At 41.8% G+C, this 20,220-nt stretch overlaps 2 protein-coding genes across 3 annotated transcripts in view; both read left to right on the top strand.

Annotated features, from left to right (window-relative positions):
- The first annotated feature begins 250 nt into the window (after positions 1 to 250).
- LOC135509278 (zona pellucida sperm-binding protein 3-like) lies at positions 251 to 6,193 on the top strand. The gene is made up of 9 exons (XM_064929794.1): positions 251 to 391; positions 920 to 1,442; positions 1,731 to 1,849; positions 2,311 to 2,414; positions 2,603 to 2,780; positions 5,041 to 5,227; positions 5,411 to 5,493; positions 5,668 to 5,768; positions 6,081 to 6,193. Exons 2-9 carry the CDS (start codon positions 960 to 962, stop codon positions 6,140 to 6,142), a joined length of 1,317 nt encoding a protein of 438 aa, XP_064785866.1. The 5' UTR covers positions 251 to 391; positions 920 to 959; the 3' UTR covers positions 6,143 to 6,193.
- Positions 6,194 to 7,269: 1,076 nt separating this feature from the next.
- The window catches only part of mapk8ip2 (mitogen-activated protein kinase 8 interacting protein 2), a 131,801-nt gene continuing 118,850 nt past the window's right edge, over positions 7,270 to 20,220 (top strand). For both annotated transcript variants that reach the window (XM_064929792.1, XM_064929791.1), the window contains exon 1: positions 7,270 to 7,673. In XM_064929792.1, coding sequence (XP_064785864.1) covers positions 7,609 to 7,673 — 65 coding nt within the window. In that variant the 5' untranslated portion in view covers positions 7,270 to 7,608. The remainder of the gene's footprint in view (positions 7,674 to 20,220) is intronic.

The following is a 20,220-nucleotide window of genomic DNA, read 5'->3' as shown; positions in this document are numbered from 1 at the left end:
ACAACAGTTTAAGTTGATTACTTTTTGCAAATCCAATGTATTTTCCACATAGACTCCATGTCTCAATATGTTGACAAATTACATTGAAATAACGTTGATTCAACCAGTTTGTGCCCAATGGGCAGCCTCCTGTGTTGATCTTGTGTGTGTTCGACTGTGGCCTTGACAGAGGTCTTACTGACCGACACGCAGCATGTCAATAAATGTCAATTTTGCAAGTATACACAGTGTGAGAGGTCATTCACCCAGGCAGTCTGCTTCGCGTTCACTTAATCTACCCTCATGTGAAAGTAACATGACTTCAGGTGTGGAAAAATCTATTTTTCCATTCAATAAATACATCATCTCAAATTATTGCAACCAGAAGTTTCTCTTTAAGAATGAATGAAAGGTTAGTGCGTTTCTTTAATCTAATCATAATATGGACTTGTATATGTTCATATATAATATATCATAATTGCACTATATGTTATTTTTGCAAAATGCTATATACTGTATCCACTTTACAAATAAGAGAACTCTTACAGAAATATATGTCGAAAGACGATCAAATGTGACACATAAGTAACATTTTAATATATTACTATAGAAAAAAATGTATTTGTGGCATCTATATATCAAGCAAATGTAGCAAACACACATATAAAGGTACCCAAAAGCATTTATTTCTGATGAAAAAGCGTTTTTTTAAACAACACAATTCTTGAAACTTTGATAATATAACAACATTTTTGGTATTAAGAAGTTGCTTGAATAGTCTGCTATTAAAGAACCATCAGTCACAGCATTTGATTGGCTAAAACCTTGACTCCTGAGAGCAAATAGGGAATGTTCAAATGAGGAGGGGGCGGGTTTTCAATAAGTAAACAACGCTCAATCCGTTATAAAACTGGCCACATCTCCTTCATCCTCTTCACAGCATCCAGTGAACATTGCTGATCAATTCTTATTGTGAAGCCATGGCGATGAAGTGGAGTGTAGTTTGTCTCGTGGCAGTGGCCATGCTTGGCTGTCTGTGTGTTGCTCAGATTTGGCCACCCTCCATTAAACCAGTGCAGCAACCCTTCAGACCCAATCGTCCACCACCTCAGCAGCCTCAGCAACCACCGTATCAGAAACCCAGGATCCCACCAAAAGACCAAACCCAGGCCAAGCAGAAGTTTGAGACACCATTGGATTGGACCTATCCTCTGGACCCAAAGCCAGAGCCCAAGATTATTGGGGGCTCAGAGGCGAGAACCCCTGTGGCTGCCAATTCAGTGAGGGCTGAGTGCAGGGAGAACATGGTCCACGTGGAAGCGAAGCATGACCTGCTGGGGATCGGCCAGTTGATCCAGCTAGAAGACCTCACTTTGGGAGACTGCCCTATGTCTGGATTCGACAATATCAACCAGGTGCTCATCTTTGAGTCTCCGCTGCAGTCATGTGGCAGCCAGCTAAGGGTATGTATTATAATGATGATAATAATGAACTGTATTTATATTATTTGAAAAGCAAAAGGAAAAATGATAACCCCAAATGAGTGCTAAGTGGTAAAAAAAATACAAGCCCAGGTATTTATATTATATGTAGGGCATTATTGTACATGGCAATTGGTTGTCAATTTACCTGAACAAATGGTTGGATAAAAAAATCTCACATTTCTCACAATCTCACGTCCTTTCCACAGTAAATTGGTCTATTTTAATTACATTTGTGAATGTATTAACATTGTTGTGATTGTTTCTCAGATGACTACCAACTCCCTCATCTACATCTTCACTCTATATTACAAACCCAAACCTCTGGCAAACACCCCCCTCATCAGGACAAATGACGCGATGATCAATATTGAGTGCCACTATCCAAGGTGGGAGGAGCAAACCTAGGTCCAAATAGTACAGACTGATTTAGCTTGCCTGCCACAACGGAACTAATGAAACAGTTCCAAAAGTACCAATCCTGCCCACCCAGCATGTAGTATAAGATAAATCAAGCAGACTTGAAGTATTTCAGGAAATAAGCCAGGGTAGCCCCAACCCACTAGCAGTATTGGGTAAACTCAATTCAATCAAACCTGCATTCTAATATATATATATTAGAATGCAGGTTTGATTGAATTGAGTCTCTAGGTGCATGTGAATACAGTACCCCCACTACACTGCTTCACTACCATTAAAGTGATCATACTTTCACCACACCCACAGTGCACATTTATTTGGCTTCTTAGTTTAAAACACAATTAATATTAAAAACAGGTGTGGTGATTCCTATACAGACGTACAACACATGTATAAAAAACATTTGTAAAACAATGTCTCTCTCCTCCAGGAAACACAATGTGAGCAGCCTGGCCCTGATCCCAACCTGGACCCCTTTCTCCGCTGCTAAGTATGCAGAGGAACTCCTGTACTTCTCCATGAGGCTCATGACTGGTGGGTAAAGATGCAGTGTAGAGAGGGTCCACACTAAAAAGCCAATTTCCCGGACCCAGATTTGGACTTTTCCTGGACTAAAAGAACTTTCAGTGGAGATTCTCCACCGAGTTCTATTGAAACTCTTAATTGAGTGTACTTTTTAGACCAGGAGTACGCAAATGTAATGTTACAACTTCTCTTGGCAGCTGACTGGCAGTATGAGAGGGCCGGTAACATGTACGTGTTGGGTGATATGGTGAACATCGAGGCCTCTGTCATGCAGTACTTCCACGTTCCCCTGCGTATCTTTGTGGACAGCTGTGTGGCCACCCTGGAACCCAACATAAACGCCAATCCCAGATATGCCTTCATTGAGAATCATGGGTAAGTAAGGGAGAGGGTTCAGTCAACACTAGGGGTGATTTCGTGGACATAGATTAAGCCTAATCTTGGATTTAAATGCTCTTTTAAACTGGACTAATGAACATGTTATTTCTCAAACATGGTTTAGAATAGTCCCAGACTTTAACTAATCTGGAATTAACAGTCTGATTTCTAGAAAGAAATTTTGAGCTAGTCCAGGTCTAAGTGAGGGTATAAACTAAACCAAGAAGGAGGCAGGTTTAACTTCAGAATAATGCACTGTGTCAAAGGCAATATAAACTCAGCAAAAAGAGAAACATCCCCTTTTCAGAACCCTGTCTTTCAAAGATAATCCATAAAAATCCAAATGACTTCACAGATATTCATTGTAAAGGGTTTAAACACTGCTTGCGCAATGAACCATAAACAATTAATGAACATGCACCTGTGGAACGGTCATTAAGACATTAACAGCTTACAGACGGTAGGCAATTAAGGTTACAGTGATGAAAACTTAGGGCACTAAAGAGGCCTTTCTACTGACTCTGCAAAACACCAAAAGAAAGATGCCCAGGGTCCCTGCTCATCTGCGTGAACGTGCCTTAGACATGCTGCAAGGAGGCATGAGGACTGCAGATGTGGCCAGGGCAATAAATTGCAATGTCCGTACTGTCAGAAGCCTAAGACAGCGCTACAGGTAGACAGGACGGATCGTCCTCGCATTGGCAGACCACGTGTAACAACACCTGCACAGGATCGGTACATCCAAACATCACACCTGCGGGACAGGTACAAGGATGGCAACAACAACTGCCCGAGTTACACCAGGAACACACAATCCCTCCATCAGTACTCAGACTGTCTGCAATAGGCTGGACTGAGGGCTTGTAGGCCTGTTGTAAGGCAGGTCCTCAGGTCCTCAGACATCACTGGCAACAACGCGCCTATGGGCACAAACCCACCGTCACTGGACCAGACAGGACTGGCAAAAAGTGCTTTTCACTGACGAGTCGCGGTTTTGTCTCAGCAGGGGTGATGGTTGGATTTGCGTTTATCGTCGAAGGAATGAGCTTTACACTGAGACCTGTACTCTGGAGCGGGATCGATTTAGAGATGGAGGGTCCGTCATGGTCTGGGGCGGTGTGTCACAGCATCAACGGACTGAGCTTGTTGTCATTGCAGGCAATGTCAATGCTGTGCGTTATATGGAAGGCATCCTCCTCCCTCATGTGGTACCCTTCCTGCAGGCTCATCCTGACATGACCCTCCAGCATGACAATGCCACCAGCCACACTGCTCGTTCTGTACATGATTTCCTGCAAGACAGGAATGTCAGTGTTCCGCCATGGCCAGCGAAAAGCCTGGATCCCAATCTCATTGAGCACGTCTGGGACCTGTTGGATCGGATGGTGAGGCCTAGGGCCATTCCCCGCTGAAATGTCCAGGAACTTGCAGGTGCCTTGGTGGAAGTGGGGTAACATCTCACAGCAAGAACTGGCAAATCTGGTGCAGTCCATGAGGAGGAGATGCACTGCAGTACTTAATTAATGCTACTGGTGGCAGAATTAGGTAACTCATTACACTTGCATGAAATGGTTGTCCAAACTTGGCTTTCTGTTGCAAAATAATATTGTTATGGGGTATTATTTTATTAACTGCAATTATTTTCAATGTTTGCTTTTATCTTCTGCATTGTTTTATTTTGATTGTTTGCTCCAGTCTGTGCTCATACATACAATGCTTGAATATTTGTGGTCCAAACGAGGCTTCTGAAGCAACCTCAGATCATAACCACCTTCACATAGTGCATATAATTATGCTGCGTTTACACATGCAGCACAGGTCTGATCTTTTTCCGCTAATTGGTCTTTTGACCAATCAGATCAGCTCTTTTACCAATAATTGGGTGTTAGATCAGAATTGGGCTGACTATGTTAACACAGCCTCTGTCAAGAGTCATGTTCCCCTGCTCAGACGTTGCTGACGCATACTAGATGTTACAAAGAAAACAGTCATCTGAAGTTTTTTATTCTGGATTAATGTAAGAATCCTATTTGTGATGTAATTTAAGATCTGTCCAGGAAACCGGCCCTAACTGTGCAAGTGTGTTAAGTAACCTTGACTGAGGCAACATCTAATGCCTATGCTTGAGTTGTGAGGGCAACCAGGGCAGTTTAATGAGTGCCCTGACTGTCATGTTGTTAAATGTGAGTCCAGCTAAAGCTTCCCCCTGCCACGGTCTGCCCCTCCCCCTTCCCTTGCAACATCTGTGCCCCCATAGGTGTCTGATCGATGCCAAAATGACAGGTTCCCACTCCCAGTTCATGCCTCGTTCCGCAGACTACAAGCTGTATTTCCAGGTGGAGGCTTTCAGGTTCCAGAGCCAGAGGGGGAGTGACCCAATTATTCCGCAGAAAACAAAGATACCTTTTCAGCCTGCGGCAGATTATCCCGCTACGCTCGACATGGTGAGTTAATTCATTCAGTTCAATACTACTTTATTTATCCCTCACAGGGCAGGTATGCAGACAAGCAGAAATAATACTAACAAATAACACGGAAACATATCATGAGACATCAGTTTTGAAAATGGTGTATTTATCCTATGCTTTAATTGTTACAATGGCCCTGTTCTTGGTAAATCCCAACAGATCTTCCTTACCTGTCACCTGAAGGCAACCACAATCGCTTTCCCCATTGATTTTGAGTACAAGGCCTGCTCTTTCATTAATACGTAAGTGTGTACGTTCTACATCTGGGTCAAATACATGTTACATTAATGAAATAAATGTTCATACTTGATGACACAGCATATGTTATGCAATACATGAAAGGCATATTTATGTTACGTCAATACTGCAATGCTGGTTTGATTGAATGTAGCCCTAAAGCTGCAGTTTGTTAACAGGTGGAGGGAGGCTGGTGGGAATGATGGAGTGTGTGGCTGCTGTGACTCCACCTGTAGCAACAGGAAGGGACGCGATACCACTACACATCAAAAACCAGCAAGTACGTATGAGACAACAAAGGTCTGCTTTTTAAGATAACAACAATGTGGAAACCTCAACAATACTTGCAGAGAATGTTTGAATATATGAAAAGTCAATATCTGCTTACTGTTTTCTTCTCCTAAAATCTATTTTTGAAAGTGTTTTATTCACCACAAAAATAATGATTAATAAAGGTAACTTTTGAGAGCAGATAAACAGTGAGTGGATATTGATGTTCTTCACCTAGCTGTCTTTGTATTGTCCAGCTGCTGAAGGCTACTTTTGGATATGTGTAATGACCCTCCTGTTCTTGTGTCTGCTCTCTTCTCAGATATATGGGAGGGAGATGTTCAGCTTGGTCCCATCTTTATCTCGGAAAAGGTTGAGCAATAAATTCAGACCCTGCCATTGGCATGCCCATTGAAATAAACAAAGTTGATGGTTCATCATCGTCTGTGTCTTCATTCCTGCTGTTGATGTTATGCACTAATGAATTAAAAACTAAAGCCATGCACTAGTTTAGGTGCTGAACAGATAAAAAAAGACCTAGGCCTATTAATCAAATCCACAACTCTGTTTCCAAAAGTCACTTATTATTATGCTCATAACATATACCATATTAGACCATAATAATGCTGATGTTGCCTTTGTCTGCTTGATTAAGTCTCCTTGTAGCCTATTATCCAATGTCACAAACATATGCTCTCAGATCAGTATAAAGGGAAACCTAAAATAAATAAACCTTAACCTAAAACCTATAAACCTTAGATCATTTTTATGAGCCTAATGTGTAAATGTATGTTGGAAGGAATGAAATGTATAAAGGAAAACAGGGTGCTATTTTAAACTTTTTTTAACAAGACCAGACGAATAATCCGTTGAGGTGTTAGGGCACCCACACGTGGTGGATCTCCTTGAAGTGCTGGGTCATTTTGGTCCTTTCCCTAATCTGTAAATGCTTAGTTTGACCACATGGGGCGGAATACTATAATTATATTTCAGCACCCAAGCAACTGAACAACTCCTCATGGCATTTATAGTGTCGATGAGACAAACAGCCCAATCCCCATTGTCAATGGCGGTATTATTGAGCTAACATTTAGGTCTATTCCCTGCAATCACAGCTTTGCCAAACTACAGTTTTCAGCAACAATTCATGGCAAAGCTTTCACAAACAAGTATTGTATGGCAGTTAAGACAATCCACATTTTTTGTGTTATTAAATAGCAATCCTGCCTGTCCTTTTATGGTGCTCTATGGAACCCTTAACTGGAGGTTAAATATATTATCACATGCATAGGCTACCACCCACCCTCTCCAGTACCTTCAATCACCTGACAGGACCATTTAATATGCTTTGTTGCTATAATCTGTGTTTGACCTTGAATGGAAAAGCATGTTTTCTGTTGTCTGTACCAATACCCCCTCCTCCCTGCCTGCCCCTCCCTCTCTGCACCGCTGGCCCATCTCCGCTTCGTGTCACAGGCATCATCACAGCGGCAGACATTTGGCAAGGCAGGCAGCGGACTGCGGGTGTGTGGCTGGTCTGGCGGCATCGGGAAAAGATAGGGCTTTTTTGTGTGATTACCGCAGTGTTGTTCTTTTTCTCTGCTGTTTTCAGGCTGTAGAGTGGATAGCAGCTCAAGGTAAATGTGATGGTGATGCTGAGTACGCGTATCTGATTTGACTAGATCGAGGTCACGGGGATCTGTAACAGCGTGGCGGTAGGATAGAGGGAGGGAGAGCGAAAGAAACTGGTCTGTCCGTGACTGTGTCCGTCTGTCGCGCGCTCCGTGGTTGTGAATGGACTGCTCCCTCTGTGATTCTCTGCAGTCACTTTGAGCCGTTTTTGGAGGAAGATGGCGGACAGGGCTGAGATGTTTTCCCTCTCCACCTTCCACTCCCTCACTCCTCCAGGCTGCAGGTAAGACAACAAACCCGCCCACGGGGCAATGAAGGGCGACCGTGCAGAGCGGGTATCTCTGTGACAGAGTCGATATTCACACTTATAAACACAGGGTCGCTACAGTATGTGTAACAGTTATCAGTTCTGTTGATATTATAGCATTGTGTTATCACCCAGAAACGGAAAGCATGATTATCGGAAGCTGATGAGCTCTACGTCTAAATAGGTCTAGGACTGCGCGCATTGCGTATAGCTGATGCTGTGTTGGTTTCGGCTTTGTCTTTGTCTCTTGCATGGTGTGAGTTCGTATTAAAAATACCCTTCATCTACACACAAAACATAACTGCGTTTCAGAGCAAAGGAGAGAGGAGGAATGGTCACAAAGGACAAGTCATTGATTTGTGGCCGTCACGTCATTTGCCTTGCTGGCAGGCCGCATTCTCTCTCTGAATCAATTACCTCAGAGGTAGGGGGAGTGAGGCCCACGCCCTGTTGAGATAAGCATAGCTCGAAATGGGTGCTGAGCTGTTGCTGACACGTTTTGTTTAATATCAGTAGCCGGGGCGGCAGGGTATCCTTGTGGTTAGAGCGTTGGACTAGTAACCGAAAGGTTGCAAGTTCGAATCCCCGAGCTGACCAGGTACAAATCTGTCGTTCTGCCCCTGAACAGGCAGTTAACCCACTGTTCCTAGGCCGTCATTGAAAATAATATTTTTTTCTTAACTGAGTAAAATAATAAAAAAAATATTGGGTAGGTTGACACTTCACGTCTGTGCTCATGGTTTGGTGTAAATATAAGCTTAACTGTGTGCAGTACGGATTGTCTGGCTGTCAGGCATCGCTAGATTTGACTCATTCTTAGAGATGATAGCTGGAGGCAGCAGCCGTCACTACATGACCTGCTGTATCCTGTGCATGTGATAATGAAACTTTGAAACTACTAGGCTGTTGCTAATGCCATAAGTTAAAAAAACAAACAGCTTATTGATCAAGTAAATAACATTTTTCTTTCTAATTGAACATAATATAACAAAATACAATAATGGCTGTGGACGATAATGGGAAGATAAATGTTACAGATTATGATAATATTCCTTGTCTTTGGATGATCAGATTTAGTTATGGATATGACTCTAATATTAGTTATTATTTTAATGCATTAAATTTGCAGAATCATATGGTACTGTATTCCCAAACTGGGGTATGTGCAGTGTTGTGGGGGGTACACCAAATAAAAATGTGATTCACGTAAAAAAAAGAAGTGTTTGTTAAAATAAAAAATCTTCACATTTTTCAAGCAGTCCATTTATATTTTCCAATGGGGCTATACATTTGGGTAAGGTTTTTCTCACCAAAGTAGCCTCACTTCACTACCCGAAAAAATAAAATTAAACCATCTAGTGTTCAGCAAAATAATAACACAATGTCAAATACAGGTAGGCTTGTCAAATAATTAGAATCCAACCGCATTAACCATTACTTTCTCGCAGGAATTCCACTAACAGTTCTTATATAGCCAAACATAGCGGTTGCTCATTCCGTTTGCTTGAAAATGGATAAATGGTTAAAAAAAAGTTAGGCTCGCATCCATAGACACATACCAGCTCTACTGGTAGTACTGCCACTATCAGCAGTAGTACACCTGCACCTGTCGATGACACAAGTTGTTCTGCTTCCACAAGCACATCCAATGCTAGCATCAGTAAATCTACATTTGTTGTTAGCCCAGCTAGCATGGACATTGACAGTTAAGAATCTGATGCAGCCAAAGAGCTACTGCCCCCTTACACGTGAAAGCACCGTACAACAGACAGGGACGTTGGACCACCGAAGAGGCACAAATATGATGAACTATATTGATTTGGGTTTCACTTATATTGGGAGTAGTGCCTTTCCTCAGCTACAGTGTGTTATATGTGCAAAAGTACTGTCTCACAACTCGCTGAAACCTTCACTCTTGCGCAGATATTTAGAAACAAAACATGCAGATTTGAAAAATAAGCCACAGGAGTTTTTTGAGCGAGAATTAAGACAACTTTCGAGTAGTAAGACGTATAAAAGCAACAGATACTATTAATAAGAAGGGACTAGAAGAGTCTTATATGGTGAGCTACCGAGTGGCTAGGACAGGCAAGCCCCATACTATTGTGGAGGACTTCATTCTTCCTGCTGCTGCGGATATAGCTGGGACAATGCTGGGGAAAAGGCCCAAAAAACTACACAGACGATGCCTTCATCAAACAACACTGTTTCACGACGCATCAGTGACATGGCAGGAGATGTTTTGAAACAGTTACGGCTTCACATACAGGCCAGTGAATTCTATGCGTTACAGCTGGATAAGTCAACAGATGTGGCGGGCCTGGCACAGGTTCTGGTATATGTCCGTTACGTTTATGGGGGGGTCAATTAAGGATGACATCCTCTTCTGCAAACCACTGGAAACCAAGACAACAGGAGAGGATATTTTTTAAGTACGGGACAGCTGTGTGACATCAAATGGACTTTAGTGGTCAATATGTGTTGGTATCTGTACTGATGGCACAAAAGCCATGACAGGGAGACACAGTGGAGTGGTAACGTGCGTGCAAGCAGTTGCTCCCGACGTCACTTGGGTACACTGCAGCATCCATCAAGAAAATGCCTTACAACTGGATTCGTTTTCCCTTTCATGCCCTGCCTCCAGTCAAATGACCGATATCTGAACAAGAGCCTCATCGAAATTGCAACAAGCAGTTCTGTGAAAATGTAATTTAATCAGAAGCCACTGCCAGATTTTGGAATAGGTGTCACACCCTGCCCATAGAGAGCCCTCAGGGTTCTCTATGGTGTTTTATGTCAGGGCGTGACTAGGGGGTGTTCTAGTCTTTAATTTCTATGTTGGTGTGAGTATGGTTCCCAATTGGAGGCAGCTGATAATCGTTGCCTCTAATTGGGGATCATACTTAGTGTGGTCCTTTTCCCACCTGTTTTGTGGGATATTATTTTGTCTAGTGCCAATGTGCGCTACGAACTGCACGTTCGGGTATTCTTTGAAGTTTCACCTTAATAAATATGCGGAACTCTACGCACGCTGCGCCTTGGTCCACTCATTATAACGAATGTGACAATAGGGCTGTGCTCAGAGTATCCTGCCTTGGCAAATCATCCTGTTAAGACACTGATGCCCTTTGCAACCACGTGCCTATGTGAGCGTGAATTCTTGGCCCTCACTAGCATGAACACTAAATACAGGCACAGACTGTGTGTGGAAAATGATTTAACACTCTCTCCAATACAACCCAACATTGCAGAGTTATGTGCATCCTTTCAAGTACACCCTTCTCATTAACCTGTGGTGAGTTATTCACAATTTAAGGTTTTAAACTGTTAGATTCTAATTCTCAGAGTAAAAAACTCTACAGACACTATGAAAGCTAAATCAAGTTGAATTCTTCCCAGAGGATCAATACAGCTGCATCAGACCAAGACATTTTCACACAAACACTGATATTTAACCCTTCCTCATAGGCTGAGTCTCCTACACATCTGTACAAACATCATTTTTTACTGCTAGACAGGACACTTAGTGATACAGGCTATAAACTTTGATTTCTCCCTTAACGTGACCTGACCTGATCTCGACCCCCGATCTCGACCCCCGATCTCAACCCCCCCCCCCCCTCCATCACTAATCCATGGCTCTCTCCCCTTATCAATGCCTGCCTCGTGATCGCTTCCCTGCACTCAACACACGGCTGTCATGGTGCCTGGTACCAGACTGTGTCTCATCTCCTCCCAGAGGATCCCTCCCATTGGATCCCTGATGGCTAACAATAACATATCCTGACATCATGTAAACGTTATACATTACCCTCTCTCTCTCAGTGACATAAATATGGATATTTCATATTCTCAGAACCCAGCAGTAAGATGGCTAAGTAAAGAGCAACATTATTGATCATTATTTGTGCCCTGGTCCTATAAGAACTCTTTGTCACTTCCCACGAGCTGGGTTGTGACAAACTCACACTCATTCTTCTGTTTAATAAATGTATCGTATAGTGTGTGTGTGGCAGGCTTACAATGGTTGCAAAAACCAACATTTGAGAGTGAGCTGACCCCGGTGCTAGGGGGGTACGCAGCTCGAGGTTGAATGTTTGAAGGGACTATAAAAAGTTTGGGAACCACTGCTCTATAACATCTAGAAAGCCATACTGTAGCACATGTATTATTGTAGATCATGTGTTCCAACCTGAACTGAACTGGGATTTTTCATTCTTACATAAGAAATGAGCGAGAGTGAGAGTGGGGTGAGAGGGAGAGGTTCTATGTTCCCTCAGCCCTATGTTCCCTCAGCCCTATGTTCCCTCAGCCCTATGTTCCCTCAGCCCTATGTTCCCTCAGCCCTATGTTCCCTCAGCCCTATGTTCCCTCAGCCCTATGTTCCCTCAGTACCCACTGAACTAATTTCAATACAAAATTTGTATTGTAATCAAATTTGGCCTTGTTTGGGGATGGAGATCATTTTTCTACCTAGTGTGCGTTGCAAGTGTTTATTTTTGCATAACATTTTGGTCATTTAGCAGACATGTTTATCACACCATAATGCCATCACACTTTGGACACCAATGCAGTATATTTGGAGTGATAGGGGCCACGAAATTGTGAGATGCTATACAAATGGTATAGAAAGGTATTTTCTATTTTGAAATAGTGTAACTTATTACAAAATACATTACATTGTATTTCAGGCCAGTGAAATACAAATGATAATATACTTAAAAGTAATTGAAATACTTATTTCAAAAACATGTAACTGAAATACTGCCCATCTCTGTTCCATCATGCAACAGTGGATAAACTCACCAATCAATATTTGTATAATGTGTGCATTTCATTACCCACCCGACCCCTGGTTTCGAAGATAGAACCGGAGGAAACAGGTCTTTAAGCATCAGCTGTCATAGCAGCTTACCGATCACTGTACTTGTACACAGCAAATCTGTAAATAGCACACTCAACTACCTCATCCCCATATTGTTATTTTTTTGTTGTTGCTCTTTTGCACCCCAGTATCTCTACTTGCACATCATCATCTGCACATCTATCACGCCAGTGTTAATGCTAAATTGTAATTATTTAGCCTCTATGGCCTATTTATTTTCTTACCTCCCGAATCTTCTACATTTGCACACACTGTACATAGATTTTTCTATTGTATTATGTGTAACTCTGTTGTTTTTGTTGCCCTGCTTTGTTTTTATCTTGGCCAGGTCACAGTTGTAAATGAGGACTTGATCTCAACTGGCCTGCCTGGTTAAATAAAGGTGAAATTAAAATAAATAATAAAAGGGCTGAGGGAACATAAGGCCTTGGAAAATAGACATGGTCCTCCTTTGAAAGGTGTGCGTTCTATGACGATTAGAATTTAGGCACATACACAGGACTATTCTATGGTTCATTCTATGGCAGCTCCTCCTGAATGGAGTTCTGGAATCCTGAGTGGAGTTGCGCTCCTCTCAGAGAATTGATAGCTCAAGAATCCACTCTCAGAATTGCGAGCTACTGTAGCTAGAATTCAATCCCATTACCAGAGAGATTGATCCTAGCTCCTAGCCCTTCCTTCCTTACCCTCCCAGGCTCTACTGCTCATTGGGACTAATGCTAACCAACCACTGGCTTATGTAAATAACATTGGGAACGACCTTGAGTTCCAGACAAGAAGATACAGACCAATCAGAGATACCGGGCAGGGCCCCACGTCATGAGGGTGAAAATAAAACACCATAAGAACAAATGACAACCACAATTGACTGAGAAAGGGGAACGGGAAACAGTAGAGGTCTCAGTAAATAGGATGTGGCAGGTGTGTGTGTGAAAGAAAGAGCTGCAAAGAGAGAGTGACAGAGGGAGAGATGGCAGTGCTTTTTCGGGACTAAATGATGGCCACAGGATTGTCTCTCCCTTGTTCCTTTCAAAACAGGAAATAATACTTTCACTCCAGATGGTGGCAGCTTGGGTGCAATTATTTTGCTATTACTGTTCGGTGAGATCATTTAGAGTGTTTCTCTTCTTTCCTTTTCTTTCTTTGCATGGTTAAAATACAATTTTAGTGTTTTAGTATTGCAGTTCATCCACTGGTCAATAACAACACTGTAGGGCAAACCAATATGAACTGTTTGAGCTGAACCAAAATCAGATATAGTGTTATTGACTGTGGATGACCATACTTCAGAAGAGACTGTGTGTGTGTGTGTGTGTGTGTGTATGTGTGCGCGTGCGTGCCCTGACTGAGTGCTGTTGATTAATATACTACAGGAGAGGTCTGTTCTCCAATATATGAGGATATGGTTAAGCACACACAATGTGCTAACTAAATCACTATGATAAATCGAGGGATCTTATAACACAGTAGTCTTGATTTTGTGTGTGGGCATGCGTGTTTACGTGAATGTATGTTTTTGCTGTGAGTATATGCCATATATTTTAGATCTGATGTTCACATGTTTGCATTTGTATACATGTGTGTAAGTGTATTGCATGAGCTATCTGGTTTTCCAGTAATCCTGATCGGAAGGTCCTGGAATCAGGAGGGAATAAGCAGGATATTTGGGAATCCTCCCACCAGGATTTCTGGAAACCCGGGGAATTTGGGGAATGTTATCGTAATTTTGCAACCCTACCCAGTGGTGTATTTGTGCAGTAGCCTACGGTCAGTCTACATAACCTCTAAATTGTTTTCCATAGGCACCATTAGCCCTATGGGAGCTCTACTTCACACATACATATGAGAAATATATCCCATTATATCTTGTCTATTGTTCCCTTCATAAACTGATGATGCATCAAAATAGTGACAGCACAGCGTGCGTGGAGTTAACTTGATTTACTGACATTTTCATTTCCATTTGGAATATTGGCCAATGACAGGCTGCTTTTAGCCTGCTTTTGTATAGAGAGAACATGGGACTACATACCCTATACAGTGCTTAATTTGTAAATTGGGAGGTCCCGGAACACATGGTGAGGCAAAAACAAACACATGGTGAGGGGGGGGGGGGTTTATCCAGGGCGGCTCTTAGGTACCGGGACACATTGAGAAACATTGTGTCAAACACAACGTAGCAGCCAAGTAGCCTACTATCTATGGTGGTGAAACTCTCCAAGGTGCTGATTCATTCAAAGTATTTTAGACTTATGCACATACTTGAGTATAGCTGCAGGGCTTATGCAAGTCCGAATTTCTTGAAGCCTAAATTTTGAGACATCAAGGTACAACAACATTTTTAGATGACACTGCAGAACACCCATAATATCCACACATACAGCTGTGGGGCTTACAAGACCCCAATGTCATATCGTTGTCATGACATCAATGAAGCAGTAGAATAAATATCACAATATCGGAATAAACTTCAAATAAAATAAATCAATGTAGGTTACAGCAGAACAAGCAAATATGAGAATATATAGGCCTCCTGCATATGTGATAATGTGAAGCACATATTGAGATTACAAACTTGTTCTGTGACATGAAGGTAAAGGGAAAAAAATCCTACCTTAGTTTTCAAAACCTCCCACATTGACTCTCCCCATGTCAAGTCCATTTAACTCCTGAGAGTCAACTTCTTGCTCAAAGCCATGAGATGAGCATGAGGCTGTCATGCCTCCGAAAGGCTGTTCTGAAGACTCTGGCTGTATTGTCAATTTATTTTTTCATTTAGCCTGTTAACCTGTGTGTCCTCTATAGGCATGTCTGCAACGCTTGCTGCCACGAGATGCTTCTTGGTACAGGCATCTTCAAAACCTTTCTCATCAATTTTTTTTATTTGGCTTTTCCATGATTCAAATGCAGTAGGGAGACGACTAGACTAGGCTACATAATGTGATTACGTAGGACCTCTTCACTAGCTGACCGCCACCTGTGTCAAGATCAGTTACTTACCCCACTGGCCCTCCCCATAACCTCTATGTACAAATAAGAGAGCAGGTCTGAAATCAGAGTGGCAGGATAGGATGATTACAGAGAAGGATCACAAGGCTTTTACATGATGGTCTTTCTGGGGATCGGGAGAAATTACGAGGCAAATTTATTTAATATTGATCACTTTTATTAGAATGTCTACAGTGTGAACAGTGAAATAATGAATAAATCATGCTGCGGAAGGTACCGGATCTGGGCCAATAGGTGCCGGAACAAACAAAGTCAAATCCGAGAGGTGCCGTATCCTGTTCCGACAGGATTCGGCTCAAATTAAGCACTGACCCTGGGATATAAACCATAACCACCAGAGGAAATGTTTCCACAAATGTGAGTACTGAATAGTGTACCTAAATACATATGAACACCTTCAAATGTTGCAGTCTCTCTCGCTCTCTCTCTATCTAATTTGTATCTCTGTTTGGATGTGTGTACAGTATGATCTTTATATGCCGAGACCCTGGTTCTCTCCTTTTGTAGTTTCTATTCTCTATGATTGCAGTGTGATTGAGGATTGATAACCCCTTGCCTCTTTGGGTGGCTATTTCAATATGATCTCTTTTTTACATTCTGCCCCTTTTGAAGCCAGCTGGATGGGGGAAGGGTGGAGCAGAGGGAGGGTAGGTGGAGAGGCATTCTCCAGAGCAGGATACTGCCACAGAGTATAAGAGGCTTAAATAAAAACACATTTTAGACTAAGAGTTGTCTCTCTCTGCCCCCTCCCCATCTCTTAATTTTTCTTTCATTCTTTCTCTCTCATTCTCACCCTATATTGCATTAAAGAATGACCATATCAATGATGGTAACTGAAATAGCATGTTTTGTTTGTGTGTTCTTTTTCCTTTACTTTCCCATTTCCAAATGGGTCATTTTTGGGTAATCCTTCATGATTCAGTTGCATCAGTAAGATCGTAATCCTTTTTTTATTTTTATGGTTTATTTCTATTCGCTTTTGCGCAAGCCTCAGAATTATATCAGAACTTATTGAAAAGTCCTCCTACAAATGAATTCATTTTAATATGAAATCCAATGTTATTATCAGACTCAGCCATGGATATCAACATGTCATAAGCACAAAGATGGTCCGCATTCACATGAATACAATCATGTGTTTTCATTTGGCTATGTTTCCTGAGGTAGTAGATGTCCTCCAGACCAGAAAGTGTGTTTGTGCGGGTGCATGCACATGTCTCTCTGTGTGCCTGATTGAGAGAGACTGAGATAAAGCACACATGGGTAGATTGCTTGGTACCTCAGTCACATACCCCTCCTTGACCTTTTTTCAAAAGACCAAAACATACTCTTTAGATTCCACCAGACAGCAACCCTGACAGTTGAACTTTCACATTGAGTTGAGCAGTGAACACAGAGTGGAGACAGCCACAGATGAGAACATGGAGGCGAAGGAACTGCTCTGGGCCTGGTTTCCCAAAAGCATCTTAAGGCGAAGTTCATAATTAGAACCTTCGTAGGAGCATTGTTAAATCTCGGAGCTGTTTCCCAAAACCATCGTTATTAACGTTGCACTTGAAACATAAATCATGTGATTCTATGTGACTGCTGATAACTTCAGAACAAAGTTGACTACAAATATTCCAATGTCTTCGCAATTCATACAAACAAGTGACGTACAAAAATATGCTTCAAATGAAAACCGAGATGACGACATTAAAATATGAACAGTAGGTTATAGGCCTATTTCAATCATATTGAATTACATTTCATGTTCAATCAATTGAGTTCTATTTTGCTATTTAGGCTACAGTCTGTAATTTGTCTCAACAAATTTCATGATGTGTAGCTCAATGTGTGCGATGATGTTCGAAATTGGTGATTTTTATTGGGTAAGCATTATAATAAGCTACCTCCAATTAGAGGTCGACCGATTAATCGGAATGGCCGATTAATTAGGGCCGATTTCAAGTTTTCATAACAATCGGAAATTTGTATTTATGGGTGCCGATTTCCGATTATTAAAATATATATATTATTATAAATTTTTTAAATACCTTTTTATTTAGCTAGGCAAGTCAGTTAAGAACACATTCTTATTTTCAATGACTGCCTAGGAACTGTGGGTTAACTGCCTTGTTCAGGGGCAGAACGACAGATTTTCACCTTGTCAGCTCAGCTCAATGCAGTAGAAGCCAAGGTAAATTGCTAGCTAGCATTAAACTTATCCTATAAAAAACAAGCAATCATAATCACTAGTTATAACTACTGATCCAGTTTAGCAGGCAATATTAACCAGGTGAAATCGTGTAATTTCTCTTGCGTTCATTGCACGCAGAGTCGGGGTATATGCAGCAGTTTGGACTGCCTCGCTCATTGCGAGCTAATTTGCCAGAATTTTACGTAATTATGCCATACATTGAAGGTTGTGCAATGTAACAAGAATATTTAGACTTAGGGATGCCACCCGTTAGATAAAATACCGAACGGTTCCGTATTTCACTGAAATAATAAACGTTTTGTTTTCGAAATGATAGTTTCCGGATTTGATCATATTAATGACCATAGGCTCGTATTTCTGTGTGTTATTATGTTATAATTAAGTCTGATTTGGTAGAGCGGTCTGACTGAGCAGCAGCAGGCCCGTAATCATTCATTCAAACAGCACTTTTGTGCGTTTTGCCAGCAGCTCTTCGCAAGCACAGCGCTGTTTATGACTTCAAGCCTATCAGCCTAATGGCTGGTGTAACCAATGTAAAATGGTTAGCTAGGTGTGCGCTAATACTGTTTCAAACGTCACTCGCTTTTAGATTTGGAGTAGTTATTCCCCTTGCGCTGCAAGGGCGCAGCTTTTGTTGGTGCGATGGGTAACGATGTTTCGAGTGTGGCTGTTGTCTATGTGTTCCTGGTTCGAGCCCAGGTAGGGGCGAGTGGGGGGACGGAAGCTATACTGTTACACTGGCAATACTATAGTGCCTATAAGAACATCCAATAGTTAAAGGTATATGAATTACAAATGGTATGGAGAGAGAGTCCTATAAATACTATATTAACTACAACCTAAAACCTCTTACCTTGGAATGTTGAAGCCTCATGTTAAAAGGAACCACCAACTTTCATATGTTCTCATGTTCTGAGCAAGGAACTTAATCGTTAGCTTTTTTTACATGGCACACATTTTTACATGGCACATATTACTTTCTTCTCCAACACTTTGTTTTTGCATTATTTAAACCAAATTGAACATGTTTCATTATTTATTTGAGGCTAAATTGTTTTATTGATGTTTTATATTAAGTTAAAATAAGTGTTAATTCAGTATTGTTGTAATTGTCATTATTACAAGTAAAATAAATGTTATAAATCGGCCGATTTAATCGGTATCGGCTTTTTTGGTCCTCCAATAATCGGTATCGGCATTGAGAAATCATAATAGGTCGACCTCTAGCCTCAATATTTTTGGCCGTAGGTAGTAATATCTCTAGGATCTGATCCGTCTTCAGTATTGAGAAATAATTAAAATATTAAGGTCAGATTTTAATGGAGAAAGCACTCCCTTTCTTTCAGTATTGACACTATTCCACAACGACGCACTTAGCAACTGTTCTCCCTAAGTGGTAACATGCGTTTCCCAAAGCACATCTTCAGCCGTTGTAGGAAAGATGCATTGTTAAAACCCTCGTAAGCCTAAGCTCCATCACTATCGGGAAACCGGGCCCTGTTCTGTTTTGCTCTGCTCTGATATGATCACAAATGGCAGAAGGAGAATGGAAGAACAAGTCTGTGGTTCAAGAATTGGTCATCAGTCTGAGGGACAGAGAGAAAGTGAGGAGGAGAGAGTGAGAGGAAGGGAGAGAAGGAGAGTATCGATGCTGATATCATAGTACAGCACTGGCTATAGACCAGCAACAGGGCAGAGACAGGGACCTGTCTACTTTAACCACACTACAAGTCAAATCACATCTGATACAATACACAGACACAACAGAAGAGATGTAGGATAGAATGGCAGTGTGGTTTACAATGGAAGACACATATTCATGGATCCCCCTTCCTCCTCAGTGTCAGATCCAGGTTGTAAAAGACTGGGTTGTGACATGGTTTTGGTCTCTTGTCTCCATGCCCTAATAAGGCCACCACTTCCTCTCTAACCTCATGATTTATGCAGGATCACGTGCAGAGGAAGGTACCAGTCACTGCTACACTGGCTAAGGAGAGTAGGGGGACACATTATGGTGTCATACACATTGCAACTCTGCTTAAGCTGCGAGGGGGCATGCTGTATTATGTAGTGATACATTTTGTCCAGTCAATGCCACGGGGCTCTTCTCAGTATTCTAAACAGACTTCCTCCCCTCATTTCCTTGTGACAGGGTCAGGGTGAGTTTGAGGTTGAGAACTAGAAAGTGAACAAGAAAGGCAGAGGTAAAAGCAATTGAGCGAGAGAAGGCTATTGGTCTTGTGCTTGCATATTACCCCCAGTAAGTATGCAGCTTTTGGTGTGACACACATTCCTCAGTGCTTGCAGGTGATGGGAAATGGAGACACATTTAACTGTGACACACATTGCAGGGCTGCAGGAGAGCCACATCACTTAGCACAGACAGACTGACTGACTGACTTTGTGTTTCTATGTGTTGGCCGGGTATG

The sequence above is a fragment of the Oncorhynchus masou genome, chromosome 22, assembly GCF_036934945.1.
Source record: "Oncorhynchus masou masou isolate Uvic2021 chromosome 22, UVic_Omas_1.1, whole genome shotgun sequence".
Taxonomy (NCBI): Eukaryota; Metazoa; Chordata; class Actinopteri; order Salmoniformes; family Salmonidae; genus Oncorhynchus; species Oncorhynchus masou.
The sequence above is the reverse complement of the archived record's forward strand: the minus strand, read 5'-3'. Positions and strand labels throughout refer to the sequence as shown.

Excerpts from the sequence above, each read along its gene's own strand:
- LOC135509278 (XM_064929794.1), top strand. The coding sequence starts at position 960 with ATGGCGATGAAGTGGAGTGTAGTTTGTCTCGTGGCAGTGGCCATGCTT. Across the intron at positions 1,850-2,310 it reads ATTGAGTGCCACTATCCAAG|GAAACACAATGTGAGCAGCC; the intron begins GTGGGAGGAGCA and ends TCTCTCCTCCAG. Across the intron at positions 5,494-5,667 it reads GCCTGCTCTTTCATTAATAC|GTGGAGGGAGGCTGGTGGGA; the intron begins GTAAGTGTGTAC and ends GTTTGTTAACAG.